Raw genomic sequence first — 27,733 nt, 5'->3', positions numbered from 1 at the left:
CAGGAAGGTGCTCAGGGGCTACAGTGGGGAGAGAGGACTTCTCCTCCCCCCCGCCCCCCCAGCACTCTCTCCCCACAGCAGCACCTGGGCTTGGGGGGAGAGGCACCTCTCCCCACCGTGGCAGCTCAGGGACTAGGGCTATAGGATAGGCTCCCCTCCCCTGGCCCCAAGCCTGGCCCTGGGGAGGGCTGCCCTGGCCGTGCCAGCATCCAGGCCGAACCACTCCATCCACACCTGGGGCTGGGCCAGGCTGCACCTGTCATGGCTGGGTCTGGGCCACTTCAGACGCAGAGTTGGGGCTGGGAGAGTTGGGGGGCCAGGCTTGGTGGTTCCCTTAGTGTCTGCACAGCACTAAATAGGCTGCTGCACAGCCATGCAGCTTAAAGGAAACTTAGCTTGTCAGCCCGAGCCTGAAATTAACAACAGAATGTGACCGTAAATCAATTCACAGGCTACGGCATGGAGAATTACAGGTTGCTACCCTGTTCCACTGCTCCCTTCACCTATTGCAAACAAACGAACAAACCAACCACTTGTATCAAACATTCCCATCCTTTACACCATTCCTGGCTTCTGGCTCACCAAAACTCAAAAACATGATCCCTTAGCTCCAGCAGCCAGCTCACTCTGCTTCCTAGTTCCAGTAGCCCCAACCGTTCAATCCTCAGTTTCCTGCACAAAACCATCCTCCCGGTCCCAGCCTTCAAAGACACTCCTGTTCTAGGAAACAGCTCCAGATAAGTGGGAGAGCACAGCCCAGGGGATGGTGGAAGACGGGGAGTGGGGACAGGTATCTAGATGGAAGGTGGGGCCTTCCCTAAGTGTCCTTCTCTTTATCTCCATGGAACAGGGACCACATCTGGGAAGGAAAGGGAGATGGAGGAACTTCAGCTGGCAGAGATAGTGTCTGGAGGAGTTTCGGTCTCTCTCTTCCCCCACCTGTGGCCCATCCGTTCAGCAGCCAGGGTTGCAGCAGGGAGATGGGACTGATCAGGACTTCTCCGCTGCTTGGGGTTTGCTTAGACCAGGTAGAGCCAGAGGGTCCATGACTAGCTGCTGCTATAGCCTCATCGTAGCAATGGGCAGGTGGATCCTTGGGAGCCAAATGCCACTGCTGTGTGTGGGAATTAGGAAATGGAGTTTTCACTATGGCCAGCCCTAGTCAGGGCACTGAGAAAATTTCCCTCCAGTGTGGAGTCATCTCTGATGTCCAATATGGTGTTAGCTCCACTTGGAGCATTTTCCACACTGAGGACATCTGAGGGGGCTCTTCCCTGTGTGGATTTACTGATGCTTGATACAATAGGAGCAACCATTTGAAGCTTTCTCCATATTTGAAGTCTCTCTGTTGTGTGGATCACTCGTGTGAACTCAGATTGAATCATTTCCCACAGTCAAGCTATTTCTAGGGTCTCTCAACTTTGTCAATTCTCTGATGTTTAGTAAGCTCTGGGTTCCTACTGAAGCTTTCCCCACAGTCAAGGTATTTTTGAAGTCTCTCAGCTGGGTGGATTGCATCAGGTTTTTTCTCTTAATGAAATTTTTCCCACAGTGGACGCATTTATCATGTTTATCTCCAGTGTGAATTCTCTGACGTCTAAAGGTGTGAGCGCCAAATGAAACTTTTCCCAGTTGAGGGATTTATAGGGTATCTCCTCCATGTGGTTTCTGCCGTGTCTAGTGAGGTATGAGCTGTCGCTAAAGCTTTTCCTACAGTCCAAGCACTTATGGGGTCTCTCTCCAGTGTGGGTTGTCTGATGTGTAACAAGGGTTGACTTCTGAATGAAACATTTCCCACAGTCCAGGCATTAACATGGTCTTTCTCCTGTGTGGATTCTCCCATGTCTAGTAAGGTTTGATTTGTGGCTAAAGTTTTTCCCACAGTCCAAGCATCTATAGGGCTTCTCTGCTGTATGGATTCTCTGATGTTTAATAAGGTTTGATTTATGACTGAAGTTTTTCCTACAGTCCAAGCATATATAGGGCTTCTCTGCTGTGTGTATTCTCTGATGTGCAATAAGGCCTGAATTGTGAGCAAAACTCTTCCCACAGTCCAGGCATTTATAGGGTTTCTCTCCTGTGTGGATTCTCTGGTGTGCATTAAGGGCTGATTTCAAACTGAATCTTTTCTCACACTCAGGGCATTTATAGGGTCTTTCTCCTGTGTGGATTCTCCCATGTTTAGTAAGGGATGAATTTTCAATAAATCTTTTCCCACACTCAAGGCATTTGTAGGGTCTTTCTCCCGTGTGGATTCGCCCATGTTTAATAAGGGATGAACTTTCACTAAAACTTTTTCCACACTCAAGGCATTTATAGGGTCGCTCTCCTGTGTGCACTCTCTGGTGCGTAATAAGGTATGACCTCTGACTAAATCTTTTCTCACACTCAAGGCATTTATAGGGTCGCTCTCCTGTGTGCACTCTCTGGTGCGTAATAAAGTATGACTTCTCACTGAAGCTTTTCCCACAGTCCAAGCACTTATAGGATTTCTCTCCTGTGTGGGTTCTCCAATGTGTAAGAAGGTTTGTACTCCAACTAAACCTTTTCCCACAGTCAAGGCATTTGTATGGTTTCTCTTCCTTGTGATTTGTCTGCTGGGCTGTGTTTTTCTTGGGATTTGTGCATCCTCCCCCATATTGAATGGATTCATCCACTTTCTTCCTTGGATGGTTTCCCAGGTGCCTCTCTGACCTGTGCCAATTTCCCCAGGCTTTCCCCTGTTCCAAGCACTGGGAAAAAATTCCTTCAGCTCTTCTCAAAAACGTTCCCTGTGGTTCCACTTTCCCAGGAACTTCCTGCTGTTGATTCTCCTCATTGTTCTCACTCATTGTCCTATCACCTGCTGGGGGAGAGACAGAATCCAGGCAGGAGTTAGTGGTTGTGCGGGGGGAGAATGGACAAAAACAGGACTAGCAATGACAGAAAACACAACACAGTAAGTGTTGGGGAGACTGAGAAATTGGATTCTGTCTCCACATCCCATCCAAACATTCACAGGGAAGGAAAGTCAGGGAGGAAACTCTTGACAGCTAACAGGATGGGTGGGAAGCCGTGACTGATATCTGCCATAATGATATGACACCTGCTGGCTGCAGCCCTGACCTAGGTGAGATGGGGCAGAACTGAGGGCTCTCACTCATGGCACATTTTTCGGAGTCCCAGTTTTTTCCTTCACTCACCAGATGATTTCTGGTTTAGTTTCCCTGACTCCTCACCTGTGCGGGTGCCTTGCAGGATCTCCATTTCTTTGGAGGGCTGGAGATCTGGGACCAATGGCTCTTCCCCTCTTTCCAGCCTGGTGATCAGGGCAGGTTGGGAATGGGGAATCCTGTGCCAGGGGTGAAATCAGGCAAGGTCAGGGTGCATGGAGTCTTGGTAGAGTATTTGTCACAAAGAACATTCCCTCAGTTAAACCTGATCCTACATGGAACTCTGGTAACTCAGACCCCTGGGGAGCAGCAGATGTCTAGGGGGGGTGTTGTCACGCCCTCATTACGAGTTTTAATGGTCTGTGTGGTCTGGGGGACTTCCTGACACACACACACATCTCTGGCGTTAAACTCATGCCTATTTCCAAGCCAGTGAAGGGGGTGCAGGAGTCAGGACTGGGGGTGCAGGCTCTGAGAGGGAGTTAGGCTGCAGGAGCAGGCTGGGGGTTGGGGTGCAGGGTCTGGCCAGGAGTTAGGATGCAGCAGGGGACTCAGGGTTGGGGCTGGGGTCATGGGGGTGCTCCCAGCCCCCTGCTCCACCCCAGCCTCCTGCCCTGAGTGGCTCACAGCAGGGTATTTGGGTGGTATGTGTAGGGGGAGTGTGGGGGCCCTGCCTTTGCTCTGCCCTGCCCCGATTCCACCCCCTTCCCAAAGGCCCAGACCCCACCTCTTCTCCACCTCCTCCCTCAAGCATACTGCAGCCCTGCTCCTCCCCGTCCCTCTTGGAGCGACCTGAGCCTGGCAAACAGCTGTTTGACGGCAGGGCGCTGGTAAGGAGGGGGAGGGGCTGGAACGCGCACACTCCGGGGAGGAGGCACAGGAGAGGGGAGGTTGGCTGCTGGTGGGTGCGGAGCCTGCAGCAGCAGCCGGCAGGACCACGCTTCTGTCCCTGCAGCTGCCCAGCCCTGGGGCCCCCTGTTGTTGGGGGGCCCCATGCTAGGGCACCCTGTGTTTTACTGTAAATCCACCTCAGAGAGAAACTGGAATCCCAGCACCTTCCCTTTGTATCCCACCACAGTCTCTGGTCAGTGGGTTCAGGCACCAGCAGTGAGAATCTGGTCAGTTTTCCCAGCCCTGCCCATGGGATGTTTCCTCTTTCAGAAATGGGAGAACATTCAACACCCTACCCCACCCCACTCCCCCATGGGCCTGTTCACAAAATCAGGCCCAGGTTGAACATGTCCCAGCAGGTTTATCACACCCTGACCCCTCCCTGCCTCACCCTGCGTATTTCCTGACCCTCCTGCTCTACAACAGCCTCCTGCAGTTCCTTGAAAATCCCCTACCTGAGCTGGATCCACCACAGCCAGGTTCCTACGCTGTCTCCTGGGAAGATGGAAGGATCTGGAGCAAAACATGGACATGGTTGTGCAGCCTGTCAGGGTGAGGAGGGTGATTGGGAAGGTTTCTGAATTAGTGTTAGTCCATTTCACACCCTGATACCCCCCAGGCTCTTTCCCTGCAGACAGACACTCTAGACTCTGCCATGCTGGGAAAACCCTCAGCCACTTTATTACAACACAGACCTGACCCCGGCCACCAGGGCTGAACCTACTAGGGCACTTTTAAACCCTCCCAGTAACAAAGTCTTTGAGCCAAACACTAGAAGAGAGCGGAACCAAAGGAGCCACTTTGGGGGATCCCCCCTGACACTGTCCCTGAGGGCAGCAGATCCCCCAGCAGCGTGGGAACTAGGCAGAGGCAGGACCTGGGTTTTCCTCTCTCAGCTCCTCACCTTGTCCAAGAAAGTCAGTCTGCCCCAGGATGCTGCAGGAAATGGATCTGGGCAGGTCTGGGAGTTGGGAACCTCTCTCCCTACTTCTTGCTCCTGCTGCCCCTTCCAGTCTCACCCTTCCCCTTTCTGTCTCCTTCCCTCTCCCCTCTGCCTGGCAGAGCTGATGACTGTCCTGTTCCCATGGGCGTTTGCTCTCCAGTGTGAGCCTGGCTATGTCAATGAGGGCAGCAGCTTAGGGACCTGCAGGCACACGGGGAGCCCCTTCCCCTCTGGTACAAACTCTCCAGCTGATCCCTGAAAGGGGCCCTTTGTGCAAAGTCATTTTCCTGCCTGGCCCCAGCTCTTTCACTCAGGTCTCTCCCCATCACCTGAGGCTCCAGCTCAGGAGCTGATGTCGCCAGAGCCTGGGGCTGCCCCAGGGTTCTGGTTCCAGCCACCAGGGAATGTCCCTACCTGGGCTGGGCACAGAGGGCGCTTTAATGAAGGTCTCTCCCAGAACAGACCCTGCTGGGGAGCAGCAGCTGCTCAGTCTGGGCTCCCAGATCATGATGCAGGAGGCAGCATCTGACCCAGGAAGCTCAACTAACTAGGGCTCTAATATCATGAGCAGAGACAGACACCAGCCTCCTCTGCCTTAGCAATAACCAGAGACTCCCCTCGGTTTATGACTGAGCTTCCCTGGGCTGCCCTGGCAGCCCCTAAGGACAGTTCAGCAGATGCAGATTCCATTTATCCAGCTAGAGTCACACCAGAACTGAACCAGACAACAAGTTTCAACTAGTATTTTTAACTGAACTGAAATCAGACTTGAACCATAATTTTTCTCTTACTCAGTGAACCTGAATCTGAATTGAACTGGAAAAAATGGTTACCAGTCACAATGAAGCTTCAGCAATTTTTAAGCTCACTATTTAATAAAATAAAATCTACTCTAATCTCACTTTCATTATAAAACAAGACAACAGAATAACACCGAAGCATGTTATTGCTACCACAACAGCCTGCCCCAGCAGAAGGAGAAGAGAAGGGGGCAGCCCACAGGAGATGGGGAGGAGGTGGAAGAGGAGAAGTGTGGAGGTTCCCTGGCCCCAGAAGTTAACAATAACTCTTCAAGCCTATGGAAAAAGGCTATGGTTGCCCAATTCTTCTCCCCCTTAGACAGGCCTCAGTCCATCCATCCCCACCCCCTGGGGCAGCTCCTCCCTCCTCTTGCCCCACCTGACTCAGGCCCCAGGTCCCAATCCAGTTCAGTTCCCCACTGAAGCAAGACACAGAGCCCACTCCCAACCCCTCACCCCCTTCTGGGGCATGCAGGGCCGTCCTTAGCCATAGGCAGCCGCCTAGGGCACCATTAGGTCTGGGGGCACCGCTCTGGAGAGCCTGAACAGATGGGAAGCAGTGGAGCATGTAAGAGCAGGGCTGCTGGGTCCTAGAGAGAGCCGAATGCAGCACAGTCTGAGGGAAGGGATTGGCTGCTGGTGTCTCTGGGAAAGGGAGCGGGGGGAAGGAAATCACCTGTGAGTGTGACTGTTTCCCCTGGCATGAGGTGAGGCAGGCTCTGCGGCTCTGGCAGTATCCTTTGTTGTCCCCCATAATGTCCATTCTTCTCCCCTCTGCCCCACAGAGCACCCCTCGTTTCTCCCTCCCCCCCACGGAACACTCCTCTCTTCCCCCTCCCCTCCATCAGGGCTGGGTTGGTGAGGAGCTGGGGGGAGGGGAGGCTGGCTGGCTGCCTGCTGAGGAATGAAAGTGAAAGTAACTCACTTCCTCTGCAGGCAGCCAGGATTGGAATGGTAGCACAGGACTGGGCTGGGGATAGCCAGATAACGTGTGAAAAATCAGGACACGGGGTTGGGTTAGGGTGAGCAGATGTCCCACTTTTATAGGACCAGTCCCAGTTTTTGGATCTTTTTCTTATATAGGCTCCTATTCCCCCCCACCCCTGTCCTGATTTTTCACACTTGCTGTCTGGTCACCCTAGATGGGGGTAATTGGTGCCTATATAAGACAAAGCCCCAAATATCAGGACTGGCCCTATAAAATCAGGACATCTGGATCTGATCACCCTAGCTGGGGAAGCGATACCTCCCCTGGGTCTGGCAGTGAATCATCTCATCCGGGGGAAAACTGCACAGGGCAGGAAATGAGTAGCTCTGTGGCTCCATGGGTGCCCCGTCTACTGAGATCAGATGCGATGCTTACTTCACCATGGTACCGTTGGGCTGGCGGTGGTGCCCACTGGCATGTGATCGGACCTGAGGTTATGCTGCTGTCTGTTGCAACTCTGCAAACCAAGAGGTGGATTTTGGGATCCTGCAGTTTTCCAACCTATCTCATCCCCTACTCAGCTGTTGACCAGCAGGCCTGGGGGTGAGCGCAAGCATGAAACAGTACTAGTGTTGCCAATTTAAATGTGCATTTAACATACTTTGTTTGCCAAAAAATGCTGCTAAACAATCCTGAATTCAATTTCAATATTTTTTTTAAAACAGTATCTTAGCCAATAAACCAGAAAATTACAGTTGTTCACAAATTATTTTGTGACAAGTTTGGTCATGGGGAAGGGAGTGGGCCAGTTTTCACCAGAAAACAAAAATGTTGACTGACTTCCTCATACGCCTGTTACTGCTAAATAGAGCCCTCCAACAACTGTAATTTGCTTTCATCTCCTTACTTAAGTGAGAGCAGGGGTCAGCAACCTATTGGCACAATATGCCAAGGTGGCACGTGAGCTGATTTTTGAGGCATGCAGACGGTGAGCTGAAACCCGGCGCAGCCCCGCCACTGCTCGGGGTTCAGGCTGCTGCCACCATTGGCACCTAGGGTCCGGCCTGCCGGCCTCAGCACCTCCACCAAGGAACCCAGGCTGGCAGCAGCTTGAGCAAGGTCGGAGCTGAGACCCTGGCTGAGCCACTCAACCCACTGTCGACCTGGGGTTCATTTCACCTTCAGGCTGCGCAGCGGGGACTGAGCCAGGACTAAATTCAAACTAAATAGGAAACAAGACACTAATGACACGTTGCAAGAACTAGAGCAGTGGTCAACCTTTTTTGTCTGGCCGGGCGCCAGACCGAAGGACCAGTGGTGGCGAGACAAGCATCTGCCGAAAATGAATGCCCGAATTTCGGCGGCATTTCGGCATGATGCTCGTCCTCGTACGGTCAGTAACGTGGTGCACTGAGAGAGCCTCGCAGCGCGCCGGACACCTGCAGGACCGTGTATGGGGACCCCTGACTAGAAGAGCCTCCTGATACACGGATGATCGTTTTGATTTAAATGATTGACTGTACGAAAATTACATGAAGAGTCTTGTTGGCCGATGAACATTTGCAAACATTCGATCATTGGATCATTGAATGATTATTCATACCAGCAGACTTCTACATATTCCTAATGTGTACATTGCCACTACAGTAAATTCTACTAAACAATTCCCTGCTACGTAACATCAGGTAGAACGAGTTTTTGCAAAAAAAAAGCTCGTATAAAACTATCTCCGCTATACAATGAGTCAGGAACACTTGACTGGTCTTGCTATTCTTGCAATCAAACAAGACATCACTTTGTCTTTGTCATACGATGACATTATTACTGATTGTGCAGCCGAAAAAGCCAGAAAGATTGCTTTTAATTAAAAACAAATCCTTGTTTCAATACCTCTTCATAGAAATTTCCAATAAAATGTTGACAAATTAAAAAAAATGTTATTATTTGCATCATTCTGTCAAATCAGAATTTCTTCTATAGTGCTCCCTCTTTAGTGCTAGTCCATCAGCATTACAGTGTGCTTAATTAAGTTAAACTGGTTTTAGTAACATGCATGTGGCAAGTTTTCCAGTACTGTAAGCTTATGTTTGTGTTGCTAAGAGCAAGACAGGCACGGGGGCACCGGTTTAATAATCTCGCCTAGGGCACCATAAATCCTAAGGACGGCCCTGGGGGCACGGCCTGGTACCTAAACCATTTTCGGGTATCTTGAACCAAAACCAAGCACACCAAATGCCACTGAAACTGAACCTGAACCAAGCCAACCCTCAATTCCACTCCTTGCTGGCTGTGGCTAACAGAGGTTTGACACCGAATCCTGGGCAGAAATCAGACCAGCACCCCATTCAGCCCCGTCAACTCAGGAGTCAGGCCCCCCAGATAATGAGATTGTCTTTAAACAAAAAAAATATTAACTGGGGGGGAATATTTGCCTTGTAAATTCCAGCCCTGTAAGAGATATCTCCTGTGTCCCCCACACTACCTGTTTGACCATTTCTAGGGGGAAAAGATTCCCCACCGGATATTGGGTGAGGCGGCTCCTCCCCCTGTCCTACCCCATGGGCTGGGGGAGCTGCTATATTGTATCTCTCACCATCCCCCTCCCTTCCCAACCCTCCAGCTCTCCCTTCTCCAGTCAGTCTCCCCTTGCTCTCATATTCTCCTTCCAGCCTCCCCACATCCCCCCTTTCCTTCACAGTATCCCCCTCTCCCATTTCCCTCTATTCCAGCCTCTTTCCCCTCAGCCCCATAATCCCCCCTGCACTGCCCCATCCTCCCTTCAGCGCACCCCTGCCCCCAATACCATCCCGCCACCTGCATCCCTCTCCCCGCGCTTTTCAACCTCTGTCCCCCCAGGTGTCTCTGTCCCAGTCCCCCCGCGCGCGCTGGCTTCACCGGCCCTGCAAACAATGGGAGCTGGCGGCAGCTTCCCTGGGCACAGGGCAGGAATTGCAGCGAGCTCCGCTGGGAGCAGCCTGGGCCAAACCCTCCCCCTGCAACCAGAGTGGCAGCGGGCAGCACCGCTCCCTGGGGGGATGGGCAGGTCTCTCTTACCTTTCTTCCAATAGGCGTCCGCCCTGGGAGCAGGGGCTGGGGCCTCGGAAGGGGGGGTCCTGGCCAAGCTGAGGGCTCTGCACTGGGAGAGGCTCCTGGGAGCAGCGGGACTGTCAGTGCTGGAGATTCCCATCTCCCGGTTGCAGCCAGGGGTCCGAGGTCCCAGCAACAGCTGCCGGAGCTCTGGGATCTTACAGCGCCCCAGAGTCACTGCAGCCAGTGCGATTCACTTCCTGCTGCGGGACTGAGTGACCCCAGCCATCAACCAGAGCCGCATCCCAGCTGCTCCTGGGTCCTAGCGAGCAAGCGATTGCACTGCAGCCCCCCCCCCCCGCCCTAGACCCTGCCTCCTGGGGGGGCCCACGTACCTGGGCTTGGGCAGTGTTGGAGCAAAAGGAGTTTGTTGGCTCCTTGCTTGTGGCGGTCCTCTGCTTGTCATCCCGGTGTCGTCCCGGTTGGTCTTTGCGCGTGTGTGGCTCTTCTTGGATGCGCGTGGGCAGGGTGCCTGGGAGAGGGATGCTGGGCAGATCCAATGCTTGTCTGTGGGGGGAATTCGGGAAGTGTGTGAACTGGTGGAGGTTCTGCACGTGGAAGTGTTTGTAGCCTGGTGTGTGGGGGTTGTTCTGGGCCGGTGGGGTGTGTCTTCTTCCTTTGGCACTAGCCAAGAAAGAAGCACCCGCTCAGCTGACCGAGAATAAAAGCTTGGTACCCGTCTTCCTGTCTTCCGTGCCTCCTTGGGGTAATTGACTAGCTCCAGGGGGAAACGAGCCTATTTGGCTAACAAAATGGCGACCGCGGCAGGACTTCTCTCCCTGTAGGGAGCGCTGACCGGCGGCCGAGGGCGATACCGAAGAGTGGCCACCCTGAGCGTGGTTTGCTCAGGCTTTGGGTCGTCACAATCGGCCGTGGCGGCTGCGCCCCCTCTAAAGAGAACTCCAAAAGACACGGAAGCAAGACGGCTCCAGAAGAAGGGGAAGTCCAACTGCCGGACGCGGCCACTCCGGGCGGTAAGTGCGTTTACCTCCTGGGTTCGAGGAATAACGCCCCCGAAGTGTGGGTTGGATGGTGGATACCCTCTAGGCAGCCGGTGAAAGGGGAGGTATACTGACATTTGTTGTAGTTTCATACATGTCTTGTTATTGTGTTAGTAAGTAAATAAGGAACGGCCCATGCATAATACTACTAACTCTACGAGTCCGTGGGCCGTTCTGGATAATTACTGGGACTTAGAACAGCCTCAGGGATTGTTCTTGTTTATAGGAGGAGTAATCTTGTTTTTCCTTTTAATGATGTATTGGAAACCGAAACTGTAATTGACTGAGGGTTTTTGCGTGAAGTAACACTGACCAGGTCTGAGACTTAAGCTGACTCCAGCCGCCCCAAGACTCCTGCGAGGGGAAACCCAGTGACCAGGATATCTTGATTGCAAGGGGGGTCAGCCAAACCTCGTGACCAAGTGTATATCTAAATTAGAGCTAGATCCCTATCTCTTCCTTATCTCGAACGTTGGATAAGAGCACGATGGGGTCCGGACAGAGCACTTTTCCCGGGACACCCCTGGGATGTATGTTAAACAACTGGAAGGCGTTTAGATGCCAGGCTGATTATGGAATAGCACTATGTAAAGATAATCTTGTAAAGTTCTGTACCCTTGAATGGACAACATTTGGGGTAGAATGGCCCGAGGGGGGGACGCTCAGGCCAGAAACTGTACAGGCAGTACATAGTATCGTGACTCGGGACGGGCATTGGGACCAATACCCCTATATAGATATTTGGCAGGACCTGGTGGCCAATCCTCCCCCATGGTTGCAAAAATGTAAGGCACGAACCATTAAAACCTTACTGGCCCGTGCCCCTGTTAAGAAACCCTGTCCTCCTGTCAAGAAATCCTGTCCACCAGCTGTAATTCCCTCGGCCCCTGATCCTATGCCTCCTCCCCCTTTGTATCCTGGCCTTCCAGTTCTGCAAGCTCAGATTGAAAGCTCGCCCCCCCCGCCCTCCGTGGCCAGCGCTTCAACTGTAGAAATAGGGGAAGGACCAAGCGACCAGGCAAGGGGTGAGTCAGACAAACCAAGCCCTCTTGAACGGGAGCCCTATAACCTTAGGAGAAAGGTTGACTCAGTGACAACCCATCTCGGGACCACTCCGAAAAGGAGGGTGTGGAAAATGGGATCTACTTATAGTCCTGGGGACACTCAGTTTACCCTTACTAACTCCTCAGGCGAGGATGACTCAACACTTCAAATGCCTCTACGGGAAGTTGTAGCCCCCACTGGTGAGCTTGCTATGGTATATGTTCCCTTTACCACAAGTGATTTATATAACTGGAAACAACAAAATCCCCCGTTTTCGGAAGATCCCGCCCCACTAACAGCGGTATTTGAGACCTTAATTGCGGCTCATAACCCTACCTGGGGCGACATGAGGGTCGCTCTTAATACTCTATTAACTGCAGAAGAGAGACGTTTAGTCCTCTCAAAGGCCCGCGAGTGGTTAACTGTTGAACTGAGGAAAACCTCGGACGAGGTGGCTGCGTTGTTGCCTGAGAGCCCCCCCGACTGGCCACAGAATAAACAGGGCCAGCCTAAGCATAGCGAATATGCTGCGGCTATAGTGCAGGGAATGAAACGTTGCATCAGAAAAACCCCTAATTGGTCCAAACTGTATAGTATAAGACAGGAAAAGAACGAAAATCCAGCTGCTTTTTATGAACGGCTCTGTAATACTTGTAAAAGATATACAGACCTAGACCCTGAGAGTGCTAATGGGAGACAGGTACTAATCCCCCTATTTATTGGACAGTCTTATGAAGACATTAGGAAAAAGTTGCAAAAGTTGGAGGGGGCGTCGGGCAAAAATATAGAGGAACTGTTAGCAATTGCTTTGAAGGTTTATGATCGAAGGGATGATGAGGAACGAAAGAAAGGGGCCCGCGCTTTGGCCATGGCCCTAAGGGAAGGATATGAGGAAAGGGGGGACAAAGTTAAGGAACGGTCAGGGCCGTTGGGGAAGGGAAAAGGCCCCCGTCTGGGTCGGAATCAGTGTGCTATCTGTAGGGAGGAGGGACATTGGAAGAATGAATGCCCCCGGCGACAGGCCACGGGAAGGGAGCATAAAGATAGAACCCCGCCCCGTCCAATCCTCTATAGCAATACAGGAATCCCGGGGGAAGAATCCTCCCCATAGGGAGGCCGGGGGACCCAGCGGCCCCTCCTGGCAGCACAAGCCGCCAGCCTGGATCCCACGGTGAAAATTAAAGTGGGGGGCCGCCCAATTGAAGCCCTTATTGATACTGGGGCTACCCTTAGTTTGCTCCCCCTTAATAAGGCTCCCCGAGGTAGAGCTCAGGGATGCGCCATAGTCCAGGGGATTGAGGGACAAACTACAGCTTTGGAAAAAACTTTGCCTCTTCTTGTAAAAGTAGGGGACCGTCAGATTTCTCACCAGTTTGTTTGTAGCCCCTCCTGTCCCATAGCACTCCTTGGACGGGACATTCTTACTAAATTGCAGGCAGAAATCTCGTTTGACAATGGAACTATGGAGGTCAGGCTTCCTAAGCAGCAAGCCTCTAATTACCAGATGGCCCTTGTAAAGGCTGGAAGTCTCTCCCCGGAGAGCCGGGGGAGCGATAAGGACCAGCTGCCGGGGGTTCACTTGGAAGTTTGGGCAGAGGAGGGAGGCGTGGCCCGAGCCAGGAATGCTTCACCGGTACATATTTCTCTTAAGGAAGGGAGCAGTCCGGTCCGGGTTCGACAATACCCCCTCAAATTGACCACACAAATCGGGTTAAAACCTCTCATTCAAAAGTTTCTGCAATGTGGGTGGCTCATAGAAGGCACGTCCCCATATAATACCCCGATTATGGGGGTGCCTAAGCCTAATGGACAGTATCGATTGGTACAGGATTTGAGACAAGTTAACAAGCTAATAGAAGCCCCCTATCCGGTAGTCCCAAACCCTCACACTATTTTGGGACAAGTCCCTGAAAATCACAGCTGGTTCTCTGTAATAGATTTAAAAGATGCCTTCTTTTCCATACCCCTTGATCAGGAATCTCAAAAGCTGTTTGCCTTTGAGTGGGAAGACCCAGATACTCACTACAAAGCCCAGTATCTCTGGACTGTCGTCCCACAGGGACTTACCTGTGCACCCGAGATTTTTGGCAGCCAGCTAAAAAGAGACCTCGCTCCATTCCTGGCTAGTCATCCCTCATGCAACATAGTCCAGTATTGTGATGATCTGCTTTTAAGCACTGAAACAGAAGCAGCCTGTAAGGAACAGACTATAGAGCTCCTTAACTACCTTGGGGCACAGGGGTATAAGGTTTCAAAGGAAAAAGCCCAATTGGTTAAGCAGCAGGTTACCTTTCTCGGGTATCATCTGTACCAAGGACACCGTAATTTGGGCAAGGAAAGAATTCAGGTTATACTTGACAGCCCTCAACCCCGGAATCCCCGTGAATTAAGGGCCTTCCTGGGACTGACTGGCTTTTGTCGACTCTGGATCCCTGACTACGGAGGAAAGGCTAAGCCATTGTATGAATCCCTCACTAAGGAGGGTCTGCTTTACTGGGCATGGACCAGGGAAATGGAAAAAGCATTTCGAGAGCTTAAAAAGGCCTTGGTTCAGCCTCCCGCTCTAGCCCTTCCAGATCCCCGGAAACCATTCACCTTATACGTTCATGAGAGAGGAGGGGTGGCAGCTGGAGTCCTATGCCAGAAGGCAGGACCAACCTGGCAACCCATTGGATATTACTCAAAAGTATTGGACCCAGTTGCCAAGGGGTGGCCTGCCTGTTTACGGGCCGTAGCGGCTACCGCCCTCCTCGTTCAGGAGGCTGAGAAACTGACCCTAGGCGGAGACACTGAGGTTGTGGTCCCCCACGGGGTGCCTCAAATACTGGGAACAGGTGCGGGGGAAAAGCATCTAAATCCCAGTCGACATACTAGGTACGAGGTGGGGCTTTTGCTGGCCCCTAATTTAACCTTTAAGACGGTTAGTTCTCTTAACCCAGCCACCCTGCTGCCTGATCCCCAGGCTCCCCGCAAGACCAGCCCCATCCACGACTGTGTGGAGGTATTGCAACAAGAAACTAAACCCCGCCCTGACCTTTCGGATTTGCCCTGGCCCAACCCCGATCTCGAAGGGTATGTTGACGGGTCTAGCTATGTGGTCAATGGCAAGCGGTTTACTGGAGCGGCAGTAGTGATTAAGGATAGAGGAGTACACAAGTTTAAACTTAGCCCTAATCTGTCTGCTCAAGCAGCAGAGCTGGTAGCTCTTATAGAGGCTCTCCGATTGGGAACCGGGAAAACTCTTAATCTGTATACTGACAGTCGTTATGCTTATATGGTGGTACATGCTCACGGGACCCTGTGGAGAGAAAGGGGATTCATTACAGCTTCGGGCCAAAAGATTGCACACGGGAGCCTCATTAAAGCGCTTCTTGAGGCCCTGATGCTTCCCCTCCGAGTTGCCGTGATACATGTGCGCGCCCATGGAAAGGCCCCTGAGGCTGAGCAGCGTAGATATAATCAGCTGGCTGACCAGGCTGCAAAGGAGGCCGCCCAAGACGGGGCCTCTTGGCTTCTGGTGGTTCAAGATACAGAGGCAAGGACCCCTCCTCCCCAGTATACAAATGAGGAAGTCTGCCACGCGCAGGCTGCAGGAGCCAGGCAGGTTTCCTCTGGGTGGTGGAAATTACCTGGGGGGGAGATCTTTGTTCCTCGACCAGTGCTTCAGGAAATTCTCCGGCTGTTACATAAAGACGGACATATGGGGTCGGGAGCAATGGTTGATTTGGCCGCCCGATCTCTTAAGGGACTGGGCATGCACATGGAAGCCCAACGAATTGTTAGTAATTGCCCGGTCTGTCAGCAAACAAACCAAAAGGGGTGCGGCCCTCCTGCCCCAATGGGAGGACGGCCCTGGGCTGCCTTTCCGTTTCAGAGATGGCAAGTTGATTTCGCCGAGGTGCCCCCTTGCAGGGGCTATAAATACCTACTTGTGTTTGTTGATCAGCTCACCGGATGGGTAGAATGCTACCCTACCCGGCACTGTCAGGCCCGCGCTGTCACTAAGGCTTTGTTACATGAGATACTTCCTCGTTTCCATCTCCCCGAGGTAATTGAGTCTGATCAGGGAAGCCACTTTACCTCAAAGGTGGTTCAACAGGTTTCCCAGGCCCTGGGTATACAGTGGAAATTGCATACACCCTGGAGGCCACAAAGCTCGGGTCAGGTAGAGAGAATGAATAGGACTCTCAAAGATACTCTTACTAAAATATGTGCAGAATCTAACTTGAAGTGGCTTGATGCTTTACCACTCGCCCTTACCCGCATTCGAAGGGCCCCACGTAAGGGTCTCAAACTTTCACCCTTTGAACTGGTCTTTGGGTTCCCTCCCCGAATACTCGTCCCGGGGTACCGGGAGGATGTGAACTGGGAAATGGGAAAGGACTCCTTGTGGAAGCAGGTATCTGGGTTGCAATCTGTCTTGTTACAGCTGCATCGATACGCGGCGCCTTTCCAGGCCCTTCCCTTGGATCAGCCTGTACACCCGTTCCAGATCGGTGACCAAGTCCTTGTCAAGAAGTGGAAGCGTGACCCCCTCACCCCACGGTGGGACGGCCCGCACACTGTCTCGCTCATCAGCCAGACTGCAGTTAAAATCCTTGGGAGCGACAAGTGGACGCACCATACACGGGTAAAACGGTTTTTAGACCCTAACCAGGTGATCAAGTCAACAGAAGAGGACACCAGCCCTCTGTCCGCCCCGGCACCGGAGGCCCGGGGTGGCACAGGCGAAGACTCCACCTGGGAGTATCAAGGACTGGACGGACTAAAAGGACTGTTTAAAAGAAGGAAATAATGAAGCTATCCATAATATTTCTGCTTATGTACCCCTACTACTGCTATGGTTGGGAAAATAGGTTTTTACAATTAGGGGAAACAGTGGCAAGTTCCTTTAATCTTAGTAAGTGTTGGGTATGTGGAGGTCCAGGAGATTTAACCGAGTGGCCCTGGGTAGCCCAACCAGTGCAACCCAAATGGTGGGTTAGTAACTTAAGTATAGTACACGATGGAACGGGAATATGGACCGAGGATAGTAGTCCCTGGCGACTCTATTCTTCCGGAATAGGCACCTTTTGCCTTAACCGGACAAGACGGGAGGGGGTACATTTAGGAGAGAGCAAATGTGATTGGACTCTATCCCTAGGATATGATTGCTATGATTCCAACTGTAACACGTATGATTGTTCCAAATACCAAGGGCGATGGAACCACACCCATGTGAAACTTACTAATAATAGCTGGGTGAGATGTTCCTACCAGCATCATACGGGCGAAGGTTGCAAGGCAGTAGGATTAGACGGGTTCTTTGATGCTATCTTTCTAAGCTGCCAGCGGGACAATACCACTAGTAAGGATCATGTGGTACGGTGGCATCAATGGGCATGGCAGCACTATAATGGAACCCGGACCTTCTTCAAGTATTTTTGGTCTAACATCGACAAGCCCAGATTAGGCTGTAATTGTATTTGGAAGGCAGGGGCCGGAGCATGGAAATGCCAATACTGTGACTCCGATGGTGAACCAACCGTTATGGGGGCACCTTTCCGAGTCGGTAATTCTTTGTATTTTGACGAGACAGTGGAGGATTCTGAGACCTGGGATGGTCCCTTTGCTAATGGGACTTGGGCCCTAAAAGGTCACTATTGGATTTGTGGCCAATATGCTTACAGAAGGTTGCCTCCAAATTGGACAGGTGTATGTTACGTTGGGTATATTAGGCCCCTGTTCTTTCTACTACCCCAAATACTGGGAAGTAAATTGGGAATCAAAGTATATGATGATCTAATTAGGGAAAAGCGGTTTGTGGACTCCTCCTTGGCCGCCGGGAGCTCCCAAAAGTGGGGAGCTCAGGAGTGGCCTCCTGAAAGAATCATAGAACACTATGGACCGGCCACATGGAACCCTAGTGAGCTGTTATCTGGGGCCAGGGAGCCCATTTATAACCTAAATCGAATAATTAGGCTACAGGCTGTTTTGGAAATAGTCACTAACCAGACAGCCACGGCCCTTGACCTTTTGGCTGATCAATCAACTCAAATGAGGAATGCAATTTATCAGCACCACATGGTCCTCGATTATTTGCTGGCAGAGGAAGGAGGAGTTTGTGCAAAATTAAATGAGTCCAATTGCTGCTTACAAATAGATGATAATGGAAAGGTGGTAAAACAGCTAACAAAGGAAATGAGAAAGTTAGCCCACGTCCCGGTCCAAACATGGGGCGGGTGGAACACAGACTGGTTTACCTCCTGGTTACCACAAATAGGTTGGCTACGAAGGGGTTTCCTCTTTGCTATATTTTTCATTGCAACCCTATTAACCCTAGCTTGCTTTGCTCCCTGTTTAGTGGCACTATTTAAACGTATGGCTAATCAAATTGTGTATCAACGAATGATGGCGCTGTAGCAGCCAATAAAAACTGAGGACTGGGGGGTTTGAAGCTCTCGAAACGCTTTTAAGGGGGGATTGTTGGAGCAAAAGGAGTTTGTTGGCTCCTTGCTTGTGGCGGTCCTCTGCTTGTCATCCCGGTGTCGTCCCGGTTGGTCTTTGCGCGTGTGTGGCTCTTCTTGGATGCGCGTGGGCAGGGTGCCTGGGAGAGGGATGCTGGGCAGATCCAATGCTTGTCTGTGGGGGGAATTCGGGAAGTGTGTGAACTGGTGGAGGTTCTGCACGTGGAAGTGTTTGTAGCCTGGTGTGTGGGGGTTGTTCTGGGCCGGTGGGGTGTGTCTTCTTCCTTTGGCACTAGCCAAGAAAGAAGCACCAGCTCAGCTGACCGAGAATAAAAGCTTGGTACCCGTCTTCCTGTCTTCCGTGCCTCCTTGGGGTAATTGACTAGCTCCAGGGGGAAACGAGCCTATTTGGCTAACAGCAGCTTCTCTCAGCATTAAGGGGGCGTCCTGCATAGAAGCCAGGCAGAGAGAAGAAAGGGGGTTTCTATAGAAACTGGGGATTGTTCCAGAGAGAGCCCCCAATAGCAAGAGAAAGATGAGGGTGATGGATCCTGATCCTAGAGAGGCTTCCCAGGACCAGGAGCTTCAAGTTTGTGGGTGACACTGACTGTGTGCGAGTCACTCTGGTAACAGATGGGCACAGGGAGCAGTTTGTCGGAGACGGTCCCTTGTCTCCACACCAGGCTCACTGGCTACTAGTCCTGGACCTGAGCTACAAACTCTGCTTCCCTAACTTAGGCCTTGGAGTTGTCACTGGTCAATGCTTTGCCACCAGGTTTGTTTGGTGATGGCCACGGCCAAATTAACCCATCACTGGGCTCTAGGCAAAATCCCTCATGTCACACACCCCCTCCAGATTTCCGCCTCTGCCCCTCTCCTGGCTGCTCCCTCATGCAGGCCTCACTGCAGCTCCCTACCAGGCATTGGATGTGGGCACTGAAGCTCCTGCTGGTCTGGTTCAGGTTCTGGTGCTCTGCCCACTCAGAAGTTGCCCCAGTGTCCCACCCCCCATTGTGAAGACTGGAGGTGCTGGGGCTAAAATTGAGCAAGTGGCCTTGTGATGTGGGTCACAGACCCACTCAGTCAGTTTTGGCCTTGTTCCCCACCCCCCACCCCCCCAAAAAATAAAAGGTCATAGGCTCATAGGTCTGAGTGGGCAGTGAGGCAGCCAGCAGTGTGCCTTCTCATTGCTGCTCTGGGGCAGAAAACTGAGCCCATCTCTCCGGCACACACAGACCTAGACACACGTGTAGTTTACCTGTTCCTTAATCCAGCCCTGACTACACCTGACCCTCCAGGATGGGGTCTGGCAGGGAGGGTGGGGGGAGTTGCTCCAATAGCTGTTGTGTCCGGAGGGATCTGGTCCCTGCTCAGACATGAGGCTGCGCTCAATGTGGGCTTGGCTACACTTGGAAATGTGCAGCGCTGGGAGTTACAGCTGTGGTCGTACAGCTGTGTAGGAACAGCGCTGCAGTGTGATCACACTGACAGCTACCAGCGCTGCAGTGTGGCCACATTTGCAGCATTTGCAGCGCTGTTGGGAGTGATGCATTGTGGGCAGCTATCCCAGCATTCAAGTGGCTGCAACGTGCTTTTCAAAAGAGGGGGGTGGGGTGGAGCGTGACAGGGAGCGTGGGGGAGACAGAGAAAGTGGATTTTTGGAGCTGACAGCTCCCTGCCTTGCAAATTCTGACCATTTCCCCCACCCCTCTCTCAATCACTCTTAAATGCAAAAAGGCTTCAGACCAGATAAGCAGCTTCTCCGAGGGACTCCCTCCCCTCCCCCCCGCCGTGCTGTTTCTCTCCTCAAGCAAACACTAGCAGCTGTTCTCAGCTCCCTGCCTTGCAAGTTCTAAGGACTGGAAGATACACAACAGCTACCTTATTCCCTAAATGCAAATTATGCACTCCTAAATAGCCTTCAGACCACATAAGCAGCTGCTCAACACGGACTCCCCTCTTCCCTCAAACAGCTGTGAACATTCCAAAGCAATTCCCCTGCCTCCGCTCGCTCGCTCGCTGGAGCAAAGTCGTTCAGCCATTCTTCCGGTTTGTTGTGGACAGGAATTCTGGGATACCTCTTAATACCCTGGAGGCCAATAACAGCGCTGTTGGTGTCCACACCTGATGAGCAGCGCTGCATCACCAGCACTGGAATCGCTACACCCCAATCAGACCAGGTGTACAGCCAGCGCTGCAGCCAGGGAGTTGCAGCGCTGGCTGGGCTTTGTAAGTGTGTACACAGAGTGAGTTGCAGCGCTGTAACCCCTTCACCAGCGCTGCAACTCTCCAGTGTAGCCAAGCCCTTTGTCTGTTTTCTGTCCTGGGTCACAAGCTGCTGCCTCCTCCATCATGATCTGGGAGCCTGAACTGCTCCAGAGCCCGTGCAGGGGAGAGACCTTCATTAAAGCCCCCTCACTTCCAAGCCCAGGTGGGGACATTCACTGGGCCAGAGAAAGAGATTGATGCTGCAGGATGGGGGTTGGGGCACCCACCTGGGTGGGTCCAGTCCCATTTCCCAAGGAAACTGTAATGACTCACCCAAAGTTTGTGCAGTGTCGCTGTAGTAGGGTTACCATATTTGAACATTCAAAAAAGAGGACACTCCATGGTGGGGGTGGGGAGGGAGGAAGAATGTTGGCCCCACCCACAGTCCATCCCCGCTCCTCCCATGCTCCACCCCCCACTCTGCCCCAGGTCCCACCCCCTCCCCGCTCAGCCCTGCCACCACACCCCTTCTCACACCCTGGCCCACCGCTGGCTTGCTGTGTCCCTCCTCAGTCCCCCACCCACCACTCACCTCCTCCCACATACCATTCACCTCCTCACTCCCCTGTCAGAAACTCCCATGCCCACCCCGAGAACCCCCGCCTGCTGCTGGCTCACCACTTCTTGCCTCCTCACACCCGCCTGCTCACCCGCCACTGGCTTCCTTACTGCTCACCTCTTCAATCCCCGCTGCCCACCGCTGACCTTTTCACACACACCCCCACCAGCCACTGGTAGCCACCTGCCTCCAGCTTGCCGCCCACATCCTCACCTTCCCCGCCCACTGCTGGATCCCTCACCGCTCACCTCTTCACTGCCCCCTGCCTGCCACTGGCTTGCTGCTCACCTCTTCACCCTCCCCACCTGCCACTTGTCTCCTCACCCGCCTACCCGCCTGTCCACCAGCCAGCCAGCCACTGGCTCCCTCACCGCTCACCTCTTCACTACCACCCCTTGCTTGCCTACTCACCCCACCCTCCATCCACTGCTGGCTCACCGCTTGCCTCTTCACTCCACCCCACTCGCCTACTCACCCCTCCTACTGCAGGTCCCTCTGGCTCCTAGGATCAGGGGCAGCTGAGGGGGTCTCCATGTGCTGCGCCCATCACAAGCACAAGCTCTATGGCTCCCATTGGCCGCAGAAAGCGACAATGGGAGCTGCCAGAGCCATGGAGCGGGGCTAACAGGCATAGGTGCTGACTTTTGGTTTTGCCAGTGGGTGCCCCACCTGGCTCTGTTCCGACCTTCCCTGAGGCCCCGCACCCACTCTGCCCAAGGCCCCATCCCCACTCTGCCTCTCTCTGCTCCCCCCTCCTCATGGCTTGGTCTAGCACAGGGGTTGGCAACCTTTCAGAAGTGCTGTGCCGAGTCTTCATTTATTCACACTAATTTAGGGTTTCGCGTGGCAGTAATACATTTTAACGTTTTTAGAAGGTCTCTTTCTATAAGTCTATAATATATAACTAAACTATTGTTGTATGTAAAGTAAATAAAGTTCTTTAAATGTTTAAGAAGCTTCATTTCAAATTGAATTAAAATGCAGAGCCCCCCAGACTGGTGGTCAGGACCTAGGCAGTGCAAGTGCCACTGAAAATCAGCTCGTGTGCTGCCTTCGGCACCCGTGCCATAGGTTGCCTACCCCTCGTCTAGCACCTGACTCCACCCACTCACTCAAAGTGGCACAAGAGGTTCCCCTCCTCAGGGTAGGAAAGGTTACCTACTGGTTAAAGCACAGGCCTGGGGCTCAAGTGTTCTGATTCTCTGATCTGTCACAGACTCCCTGCTTAGTGTCAGGAAAGACACTTTATCTCTTGGTGTCCTAGATCCCCCCTTCCAAATGAGGCTAATGCTTTCCTGACTCCTAAGCTAAATCCATTCATGCCTGTGTGATAGAGGTATCAAAGTTTTGACATTCAGAGCATCCCCTGGCAATGAGTTCCATGGGTTGACTATGTATTGTGGGAAGAAATACTTCCTTTTGTTTGTTTCCTATCAGCTCTAAGACGCCTGAGGATGTATTTCCAGTAGGTACAAATATTATCATCTTTTTTTCCAATGGTCATGCGCTTTCTTTTCCTATTAAGTTACTCAGCAATTAGAAATAAAGTCTTAAAAACATTGTTATCTATTTATACAATGCATTTGATATTTCTCCAGCACAAAAGAAAACACACTCCAGTTCAAGATATTGAAGGTATAAAGATTCAAAACATAAAAACAAATTTAAAAATTGAACTTGCATTTACAAATGACTGATCTAAAAGCTTGTTTTAGCTCTGGAAACAATTCAGTTTTACAATGTAATAAGAAATCCTGAGTATGTCTCTACAGTGACTGAACTGGACGATTCTTAACTGTGGTCTTAATGAAAATACAATATGACACTATACGTCTTAAATGTTAAGAAAATTTGCCCTCTAAACAATGTCATTTTCAAGGGCATACTCAAACATTAAGGAAGTTACTAAAGAGACCTGTGCTAAGGCTGTAAAAACCAGGTAGAATTAAGAGCACTCCGGGAGGGGTTTTGTTAATTAAAACAAAATAAAAAAAAAAAAAGAAGTCCCCAGGATCCATTGACTATTTCAAGAAACAAGATTGAGAAGCAGAGGTATGTACAAAAATACTTCCTCTGATTTCCATGAAGAGCACTTTAAATGTCTCAGGGAAGCACTGACTGCAGGGCCGGTGCTTCCATTTAGGCGGCCTAGACAATCACCTAGGGTGCCAGGATTATTGGTGGGTGGCATTTTGCCGGAGCGGGCGGCAGGCAGCTCCGGTGGAGCTGCCGCAGTGGTGCCTGCAGAGGGTCTGCTGGTCCGCAGCTGTGGTGGACCTCCCGCAGGCACCACTGCGGCAGCTCCACCGGAGCCGCGGGACCAGGGAGCGGGGCAGCAAAATTGCCGTGCGCCTAGGGTGCTAAAACCCCTAGCACCGGTCCTGACTGACTGTGACACTGAAAATAAAACTGATCGGCTTTGTGGGAGAGACTTGAGATCAGCACTCACCAGCTCCCTTCTCTCCACCAAGGCTAGCCAGAAACTGCTTTCTCCTGGTTCTCAGCCTATCAGCCAGGTGGAAAATATTTACCCACATGAAGCGCTTTGAGTGCACCTCTGACCCAAGGGCTGCTAGCACTACTGCTGGCTGGGGGGGATTTCTAACCGGCACAGGCCCTCAGCCTGAGGGAGCATTTGAAAAACTCGTTAAAGACTCTCTCTGTGTACGAAAGAGTGGAGCGAACAGAGGAATCCAGACAGCTCTCCTGCTCTCGGAGCAGCAGCAGCCCACACGATGGGGAATTTACATTTCCTACAGCCCAGAGCGGACCGGAAGAGAGGAGCTGCTGATCCAGCTTCTCCAGGACAGCCTATCAACTTCTTGCTCAGGGAGGAGTAAAAGCCTGCTCTGCACTGGAAACAGACCACTTTTACCTGCTGTGGGAGCCGGGCTGTTGCTCATCTGCTAGCTCCCTGCCAAAACAGCTGATAGGCGGCTGCACACTACAGTACATGGGTTAGAAACAGCTAATCTAGGGGTCACCAAAGGTTCATGGGCAGGGCCGGCGCTAGGATTTCTTACACCCTAGGCGCCGGGACATTTCGCCGCCCCCCACGCGGGTCTCGCAGCTCTGGCGGAGCTGCCGCAGGCATGCCTGCGGCAGGTCCACCGGAGCCGCGGCTCCCTGACCCCGGAGCACCAGCGCCCCGGGCTGCCGGACCGCCGCGGCGGCTCCCGACCCCGGGAGTGCCCGCGCCCTGGGCTGCCGACCGCCGCGGCGCGCTCCCTGACCCGGGAGCGCCGGCGCCCGGGTTGCTGGACCGCCGCGGCAGCCCCTGACCTGGGGGCGCCCTGGGTTGGCGGGCCGCTGCGGCGGTTTCCTGACCCGGCGGCACCCTGGGCTGCCGTGGCTGCGCGTGATCCGGGGGCGCCCAAGCTTGCCGGGCTGCCACGGCTGCGCACTGACCCCGGGGCGCCCTAAGCTGCCGGGCTGCAGGCAAGCTGCTGCTGCCAGCAGCTCAGACTACGCAGCGGCCGCTGCAACCATTTAAAAAATTTTGGGGGGGCGCCGCTTTTTGGCGCCCCCAAATCTTGGCGCCCTAGGCAACCGCCTAGTTCACCTAAATGGTTGCACCGGCCCTGTTCATGGGGCTCCACATGAGCAAGAGCTGATTTGCAGCTGCCACAACTGATTAACTAGGGCAGTGGTCCCCAATCTTTTTGTGGCTAGTAATACATTCATGTTTTCAGAAAAGTGTGGTGGGCACCAACAATTTTTAAAGGCTTATTTTTTATTTGTACATTAAATAATACAAAGAAATCATATTTAATTACATAATATATGAATCCATAAGATAAAAACGGTAATTTTACATGGAAAAGATATTAATTAAATTATTTGGCAAGTACTCTTTCACCTTACCATGTGAATTTGCTCTTTTTTAGCTACCTGTAAGAAAAATTAAGGAGTTTTACAAAATAAATATCATAAACAGTTTTCATCTTATTTATTTAAAAAAAGTAAAACATTGTTGAACTGCTGATCCAAATATATTTATTATTCTTCCTTTAACATAGATAGCCAGTTGTGGTTAATTAAAAATATTCTTTGTATTGTTACTTGTATCTGGATTTCAATAAACAAACAAACAAATGTGAAAAAAAGCTAAACACAAGTTAATCATACATGCTCATCAGCACTTAATGGAAAATAGGTATAATTAATTCATGTGTTTTTTCTAATAATCAGTGTGATTTTTGGCATTGCATTTCTCCACCCAATTTTTCGGAGTTGGGAGAGTAGGATGATATTCCCGTTCGTAAGCAATCAGCAAGATAGACATCTGTAAGCCAAGATCTGTATTTTGATTTTGTGAGGTTCATTGTTGAAAACAGAACTTCGCATAGATAAGTGGAACCAAAATAAGATTTTATTTTGTATGCTACATTTTTTAAGGCAGAAAACTTTTTTCGGTACACCAGATTTCAAAAGTTTTCATCTGTTGCACAGGATTTTAGAACAATATCATTTTGAAGGTCCAAAATCTCCAGTTCCACAGCTTCTGTTCTTACTTGAATGAGACTCACAATTGATGTAGCCATTTCTGTTACCTCCATCTGGCAAGTAAAAGGATTCACAAGAAAGGCAACTACAGGCTCAATGATGGTGAACTGTTGAAATCTCTTTTCAATTGTTCCAGAAATGTTTAAATGTGGATAACAAATGGTAATGGATTAAAATCACTGTCATATACCATTTTCTTCATACTTGGGAAATGTACAAGAGACTTCATCTTCATTAGTGACATCCACAAGATCAGTTTTACTTTGAATGATTTTACAGAACCTATCATTTGAGCCACATGTTTGTCTTTTCCCTGGAGCTCAAGATTTAAAATGTTCAATTTGTCAGTGATGTCAGCAAGAAAAGCCAAGTCCATTAACCAGCTGGAGTCTTCTAGTTGCTCAAAGTTCTGATTTGTGGACTTCAGAAATTCTTTGATCTCTTCTATTAGGCTTAAAAAACGTACAAGAACGTTACTTTTGCTCAGTCATCGTACTTCTGTGTGCAAGATAAGATCAGATTGTTTATCATCAACATCTTCCAACAGGGCCTTAAAAAGTTGGTGTTGCAAAGGTTTCACTCGAATAGACTTAATTATTTTAATAATGACATTCATGATGTGTTGAAAAGAAAGAACTTTGACGCACAAAGCTTCTTAGTGGATAATGCAATGATAAGACATAAAGTTTGGAAAGGATTCATTCTTCTTACAGAGTGCAATGAATTGATTGGTGCTGCCCATCATTGCTGGTGCCCCATCAGTGGTGATCGCAGACATCTTGTGTAGTGGCATACTAATTGATGTTGTGTATGATTTGAATAAATTATAGATGTCCTCACCCCTTGTTCACCCTTTCATAAGCAATACTTTAGTAACTCTTCTTTTACGGTGAAGTCACTAAATACCATCCTCACCATAACTGCCAACTGCACTGTGTCTGATATATCTGTCGACTCATCGAATTGCAGTGAAAACCAGTCATATATTTCCAAGTCATTCTTTAGCTGAGATTGCATGTCGCTTGAAATTGCAAATATCCTCCTCGTAACTGTGTTGTCTGATAAATGCAAATCTTGAATTGCCGACAAAATCTCACCCTTCTTAGGAAATCCTTGAAACAGGCAATCAGCACCAGTCAAAAATGCTTCCTTCAACAATTCACCATCTTGAAAGGGTTTTTAATTCTTTGCGAGCCGATGACCAATTTTAAAGGAAGCAATAGTAGCACTTTTAGACTTTACCCCTTGTCTAGTGAAAACAGGTAGATAGGTTTGATTTGAGTTGATTAATTTTCTTCTTTCTCAACTCAGATTTAAGTGGATGGCTAATGTCAAAAGAGCTGTGATTAGTTTGGAAGTGGCGTTTGACATTATGTTTTTTTGGCACTGCAACAGCACCCCCGCACAATAAGCAAACGCATTTCCCTTTATTTTCAATAAAACAATAGGATTCTTCCCACTCTGTGTTGAAATAATATGTACGTTGTCTTTTATCTGAATCACTCATCTGGGGACAAAATGCTAAAAAAAAAAATTTCAAAGCACAAGAAAACAGCAGTATCAGTGCAGGAAGAATACTCACATACAGGGCTGGCTCCAGGCACCAGTGGAGCAAGCGCATGGCTGGGGCAACACATGCTACGGGGCAGCATGCTGTCCATTCCGCAGAGTCGGAGCGTTTGTGGTTTTTTGGCAGCAGTTCTGGACAGTGCAGAGAGAAGCTGTGAGGACAGAGAACACTGGCGCCTGCAGCCCCGAAGTACTCTGTCCCCAGCAGGCGTGGGGCCCCGGCTTCTCTCCCCTGCTGAGCACTAAGCAGGCCCTGCACCTGCCGGGGAAAGAGAACACTGGTGCCTGCAGTCTGCACTGTGTTGGGGACCACTGGACTAGGGTTACCATTCGTCTGTATTTTCCTGGACGTTTTTAGATATTTAAAAATTCCTCCCAGATGGCAATTTAAGAACTAAAAAGCTAGACATGTCTGGGAAAATACGGACTTATGGTAACCCTAGCATTAACAGTCAGAGAGAAGTGCCTAAACCAGGCTACAGGGAGAAGCTTATCCCCACAAGAGGGGTGGGGATTAGGACATCTCCCTCGCCTCCACA

General features: G+C 51.0%; 1 protein-coding gene across 1 annotated transcript; it reads right to left on the bottom strand.

The window, feature by feature from the left end:
• Positions 1-817: 817 nt before the first annotated feature.
• LOC116824327 (uncharacterized) lies at positions 818-7,157 on the bottom strand. The gene is given in 5 exon segments (XM_075072078.1): positions 818-859; positions 1,462-1,622; positions 1,625-2,845; positions 3,219-3,331; positions 7,150-7,157. Coding segments are annotated over 5 exon segments (1,545 nt in total).
• Positions 7,158-27,733: the final 20,576 nt, after the last annotated feature.

Source organism: Chelonoidis abingdonii, chromosome 13 (genome assembly GCF_003597395.2).
Source record: "Chelonoidis abingdonii isolate Lonesome George chromosome 13, CheloAbing_2.0, whole genome shotgun sequence".
In the NCBI taxonomy this organism is placed as follows: domain Eukaryota; kingdom Metazoa; phylum Chordata; order Testudines; family Testudinidae; genus Chelonoidis; species Chelonoidis abingdonii.
This window is presented reverse-complemented; position numbering and strand designations above follow the sequence as displayed.